We start from the raw sequence: 6,132 nt of genomic DNA, 5'->3' as shown, positions 1-6,132 counted from the left end.
AGTGGGACACGCCGAAACACGCCGGTGGTTTTCCCTCGGGACCGAAAACCTCACGGAGGTTCCCGGCTGGACCGTCTGAATCCGGAAACCACGGACGGGTCGTCCGTGATGATTCCCGGAAGGGGGAGGCCGCGGCCTGACGGCTCCCTACGCGCGTCGTCCTCGGGGTGTGGATCACGCCGGCCGTGACCTCTCTCCCGGCCCGTTTGAAAGAGGGAACGCAGAGTGGGGTATCCGAAACGGGATCGAGAGGGAAGGCTTTTCAACCCGTCGAATTGCCTTGTGGAAATTTCTAGCTTCGCAGGTTTACCACGTGGAACAGTGTGAAGTGTTTATATTTGCCTATGTTCTGCAGATAGATAGCTATACGCACGCACGCACGCACACACCCCACGCGTACCCACACAAATAAATGGCCTAGATCTCCTAGATACGGTGACTGTAAAGGAAATGCTTATTTTACACACTAGCGGTTGGCTGGGTTAAAAATAAACCCTCTCTCTCTCTCTCTATTTGCAGTAGAATGCTTGCCTGGCAAAGAAGTGTGTGTAGGAATTTTCCTACCCTTCTCTGCTTTCTGGCACCAGGCTTTCACCTGGCATGATTACAGTAGTGACAGAAAATCACCCTGATGTAAACGCCTCCGAACCCTTCGACGTCAATTCTGTTCTCCTCGTCCGGGGCTCCGCGCTAAAGCGCGAAAAAGAAAAATACCGATCAAATGGGCTGAGCTGCCAAAAACATACAACATGAAGATGACATATTCCTTGCCTCCAGAGATCCCTATTTGATCAAGGGAGAATCCAGATGTAGTCTCTCTCTTTCTCTCTCTCTCTCGCTGACTCCAAGAGCGCTCGGCGTGATAACGAGCCACCCGACAGTCGCTTTGCGATTTATCTACATCTCTCATTTTCGTCGGGACATGCGATAAAAACCTTTTCTTTCCTATTTGAAAAAAACCAAAAAACTTTGGGACAGATGCATCCTTTTCTCTCCGTTCCATCGAAAGCGGGGCGGGGGTGGGGGGGTGCTCAGCTCCTCCCTATCCCCGATAAGAAATGTCGCCACACTTTTCTCTGAATTACAATCGATTTTTGAACCCATCTGGGGCTACTCATTCCCTATCCTCCACTCTCATGCTCCTTAGGGGCATTCTACTGAGACCAGTGATATTCAAGGCTGTCGTCAAACCGCAACTAGGGCCTACTAGTGTCTCCCGAATCCGATACAAATACAACTTTTAGAAACTAAAGGCACCAGCTAAATCAATGAGTAACCCGGACGGGAAACGCGCCTCTCGAGGTCATTACTGTCGAAGTCAAGCCTTCAGAGGTCAGTTTGGGACGGATGTCCAGGGTGGTCTGAAAACCACCCGTCCTCGGGGAACCGCGGAAAGCAGAGAGGCTCAAAAACGAGAGCGGGACGGGCTCTGCCGGACACCAACTACGCCCGTCGCGTTGACCGTCGCCCTCTCCCTAGCGACGATCCAGGGGGAATCTTGGTCTGTCGATAAAAATGATATCGGAGGCTCTGGGAAGCGTGGGTCCGACCCGAGGCCGTCGCGGAGGTTTGCGTGGCTTTAGTCCGTGGTCCCTTATGATAGGACAGATGAAGGAGAAAAGGAGATGGCACAGTTGCCCGAATAAAAATAGCCGGTTTCCGTCACGGGGTGGACGCTGACCGGAAGGCAGGTCCACTTGAGCTGCAGCCTCGGGGTCGAAAGCGAGTCGGTCTCTCAACCTCCGCTCTTCAAAGATGGGATTCTGGTGCCCCGTCTGTTGGCCGACGGTTTTTTGTTATTCCTCTTCTCCGCTCTCGGGATCTCTTCTCTCCCTAGTCTCCCTCGTCCCCGCGTTTCGAGAGGGAAGGCCTTTTTGGGACATGGGCTCAGGGCGGGGAGTCGATTATAAGACACGGGGGGCTTTTATCTTTTACCGCAAGCCTTCTCTCCGGTCGGGGGGGCCTCCGGGCCAAGGTCGGTATGGGAGTCACCTGGGGATGCGTCGACTCCTCCGCGCCAGAGACACAATCGTCACCCAGGGGAGGCCACGCGAGGGGGGACCTTGGGGCTGACCGTGGGTCTCACGGACATTCAGCGGCACAGCCCACGTCGACGTGGATGCTCGCGTGGGTCTGAGACGGTCCCACGACCCCCATCCCTGGGATGCTGAGAGATGCTCCCGGATAGTCATCCACTCCCCGCTAAAAAATGAGCACAGGTTAAACATCACCGTGGAAAAATACAGACTCCGGGAGGGAAGCGGACGGCCATGGAGATTGCCCGCCGCTTGCTCGAAACATTCGGGTGCTGACCTCTGACGACTCACGGCCCACGGCGCGAGACTCCTCCACCGCTGCGCTTCTCTCCGGCCCCCGGGGAGCATTTTCACCGTCTCGACCCACGGGCTCATCTTAGTCTCCTCCGTTCTCGGAAACCAGGCAGAGCCACGATGATGCTCTGGGTAGTCCTTCGGCTCTGACAGCGCACTGGGCGCCGAACCCAACACCGGGCTGGAGACGAGATGACCAGGTCCCGACGTGGGCTGGCATTCCAACCAGGAGAGAGGGCAGGTAACCAAAACCCTGTCATGCAGATGAGGGAACTGAAGAACAGAAATGTCAAGCGACGCGCCTGGAGAGTTGGGGGGCCGCGATTAGAACCCCGATCCTCAGGTCCGGGCCTTCGCCGCTTCCCTAAATCGACCACTCGCCGGTGGGGGGATAGACTCCGGGTTCCCCCGGGGAACCTCGTGGGGGAGAATACCCGTGAGAGCGCTCTACAGATTGACCCGGAGGAAGGGGCCCTCGCTCGGGTGAGGGGTCGCCCCGAGAAGCCCCCGGATCGGCCGCGTCGACTGGGACGTCAGTGTGGGGCTGCTTCCCGGGGTGGGGCGACCCGAAAGAGTTCCCCGACGCGTCATCCCCAAACAAGAGGCTCCCCCGGAGGTGGATGGGGGATGCCATCCCGTCCCGGCCTCCGGACCCAGGGAGGAGAGCGGGGACGGGATGCAACCGCGGGCTCGACTCGGTACGGCGATGGGACCGCTTTGACTCTTAATGAGGGGGGCGGGGAGACGGGGCAACGAGCGGACGAGCCAAGACCGGCGTCGTCGGAGACGGTCCCCGGCAACGAGGAGGTCCCGCGATCTCTGGGGGACGCGAGGCCGCCCCGGCCCTCCCCTGACGGCCTCCCGGTTCTTCCGTGGGGGAGGCCCCCGTTGCTCCCCTCCCCCGTCCTCCCCCCAAACTCCCCAGCCGGGGTCCTTCCTCGTCACCGGCGCTCGGGCGCGATGGATTCTCCGTCATCTCTTTAACAGTCCACTCTCCGCCCGCGTCGTTCCGTGAGGGAGCCGGACGCCGTCTCCGTGGTCTCTTAGAGGGTCCGAGCGGACGGTATCAAAATACCATCTTCCGTCGCGTTTAAAGGCAGTCGGATACGTTTTTGTCTCTGTCTCTCTCTCTCCGCGGTGGCACGCGGGGAGGTCCGATCTAGAAAACCGATACGTAAACCATTCCGGGTTTTACAAACAGGCGGTCTTTGGTGACGCGGAGGCGGAGGTTGCGTCCGTCACCTCCTGCCGATCTCGCTCTGTCTCATAAAGTGAATGTTGTCGGCACTGTCCGAAAGTTCTAGGTACTGCTCGACGGACAGGACGAAGTAGCCATCGTAGCCCTGGACCCTCCCGGTGCTCAGGAGCTGCTGCTTCTCTCCCTCCGTCCAGGCCCTGATGCCCTCTTCCCCTTCCCGGAGCCGTCTCTGCTCCTTAGTCCAGGCCTGGGCGACGGCCCTCTGCCTGGCCGTCTCCAACACATGGTTCTTCTCCTCCTCCACCGTGGTCCCGTAGCGGATGTTGAAGCACAGCGTGCCGTGCTGGAGCTGGATGTCGGCAAAGCGCCGGGTCCTCCCGTTGACCGCCGAGGTCATCTGCGACACCGTGACGTTGACGCCGTTCTCCAGCATCCGTCTCCCCCCGCTGTTCCCGATCAGGGCCAGGTCCTCCTCTAGCGAGCCCAGCTTGATGAAGTAGTGCGTGTCGCGCCCCTCGACGGTGAAGTGGAGGTTCTCCAGATAGCGGGCCTCGTTGAGGACGGCGGCCATGCGGCGGCTGTCCTCGTTGGCCACCCCGATCACCTCGGCCGTCACCGCCCCGTCCTTGATGGCGAATTTGATGCCTCTCCCGAAGACGGAAGGGGCGGCGGAAAAGCGGGGCTGCTTCCCTCCTCCTCCGGGGCACCTCCCGTCGCCGGAGCCGGGGGCCATGGGAAGCTGGTCCAGGGAAATGAAATTCCGAAGCTGCTTCCGGAGCTCACACTGGATGCCCAGGACCGTCTGGAAAGCGGAAACGCAAGAAAAAGTGAACAGCGGGTCAGACAGAAATCGGCGCCAAGCGATCGAGTGCACAGAGAGCCAGGCTGGGTCGATTCGGCCTCCGAGCCGCGTTTCGATGCCAATGTCCCGAGGACGAGGCGATTCTCCGCGAGGCCTATTTAGTTATGGTATTGCTTTGGCTCCCGCTATGCATCGAGCCCGTGCTGTGTCCCGGCGTAGGTACCGGTTAATCGGCATGGACGCGGTCCCTGTCCCATGCTGGGCTGAGACTATAATAACAGAGAATCAGTGTGGCTCAGCAGAAAGAGCACGGGCTTTGGAGTCAGAGGTCATGGGTTCAGTCCTGGCTCTGCCACTTGTCAGCTGTGTGACTTTGGGAAGTCACTTAACTTCTCTGTGCCTCAGTTCCCTCATCTGTAAAATGGGGATTAAGACTGTGAGCCCCACGTGGGACAACCTGATCACCTTGTAACCTCCCCAGCGCTTAGAACAGTGCTTTGCACATAGTAAGCGCTTAATAAATGCCATTATTATTATTATTAATAATAGTAATAAAACAATAATAATTGTGGTGTATGTTAAGCGCTTACTTCGTGCCAGGCACTGTACTAAGAGCTGGAGAAGAGAGACACAAGCTCGTCAGGTTGGGCACTGTCCCAGTCCTACGTGGGGCTCGCAGTCTTAACTTCTCCGGGCCTCAGTGGCCTCATCTGTAAAATCGGGCTTAATTGACTCATTTCTAGACTGTGAGCCCACTGTTGGGTAGGGACTGTATATGTTGCCAACTTGTACTTCTTAAGCGCTTAGTACAGTGCTTTGCACACAGTAAGCACTCAATAAATACGACTGATTGACTGATTGATCCAAGGTCACACGGCAGACAAATGGAAGAGCCGGGATCAGAGCCCAGGTCCTTCTGATTCCCAGATCGGGGCTCTAGCCACTAGGCCACTCTGCTTCTAATTACGAGGGGGAACGGTTCCGAATCCCCATTTCGTCGAGGAAACCGAGGCCCAGAGAAGTTAAGTGACCCGACCAAGGTCACGCCCGGGTGAGCGTCAGAGCGGGGCCCGGAACCCAGGTCCTCAGACTACCGGGCCCCGTCGCCCACTCCGCTCCGCCAGGACGCTTCCCGAACGCGATCGAGGCCGGAATCTCGCCGGATGGTTCCCTCCTAGGCACCTCGGGATTAGAGCGCACGGTCCCATTTATGTTTGTCATGAAGCGTGCCGGATTCCGGCCCTCCGAGCCCTCCTGAAAACGACCGCGCGTAACCGCGGAGGACGCTTCGCCGCCCGACTTCCGCTGACCTTTCCGGGATCCCACTCCTGAGTTTTCGTCTGAAGCTGGAGAAGCTCGTGAGTCAATTCCAACCTTTCCGTCTCTGGCTTCGGGAATCCGGGGAGCACGTTGTGAAGCTGAAAACCAAACAGCTCCAGCCAACTTCCGATATCTACGAGATAAAAATGGAAATTTCTTAAGACAGAACGGCTGTCTCCCCGGCTCCCCGAGGGCGGTCCGAGGAACGGACTCAGGCGTCCAAGCCGCGTCACGGGCCTAAACCCGGAGAACCCAGAGGCCAGGCCCGGCTGTCGGGAGGATCTGGGTTCTAATTCTGGCTCCGACGCTTGTCAGCCGTGTGACTTGGGGCAACTCACTCAATATCTGGAAGCAGCGTGGCTTAGTTGGAAAGTACACGGGCTTGGGAATCGGAGGACGTGGGTTCGAATCCCGACTCTGCCACCTGTCTGCTGTGTGACCTTGGGCAAGCCACTTGACTTCTATGTGCCTCAGTAACCTCA

The 6,132-nt window shown here is 58.1% G+C and overlaps 1 protein-coding gene across 2 annotated transcripts in view; it reads right to left on the bottom strand.

Moving 5' to 3' along the window:
* Window positions 1-6: 6 nt before the first annotated feature.
* TENM1 (teneurin transmembrane protein 1) overlaps window positions 7-6,132 on the bottom strand; it is an 849,492-nt gene continuing 843,366 nt past the window's right edge. For both annotated transcript variants that reach the window (XM_038747613.1, XM_038747612.1), the window contains exons 31-32: window positions 5,641-5,783; window positions 7-4,330 (exon numbers count right to left, since the gene is read on the bottom strand). In XM_038747613.1, coding sequence (XP_038603541.1) covers window positions 3,569-4,330; window positions 5,641-5,783 — 905 coding nt within the window. In that variant the 3' untranslated portion in view covers window positions 7-3,568. The remainder of the gene's footprint in view (window positions 4,331-5,640; window positions 5,784-6,132) is intronic.

This window comes from Tachyglossus aculeatus, chromosome 6 (genome assembly GCF_015852505.1).
Source record: "Tachyglossus aculeatus isolate mTacAcu1 chromosome 6, mTacAcu1.pri, whole genome shotgun sequence".
In the NCBI taxonomy this organism is placed as follows: Eukaryota; Metazoa; Chordata; class Mammalia; order Monotremata; family Tachyglossidae; genus Tachyglossus; species Tachyglossus aculeatus.
The sequence above is the reverse complement of the archived record's forward strand: the minus strand, read 5'-3'. Positions and strand labels throughout refer to the sequence as shown.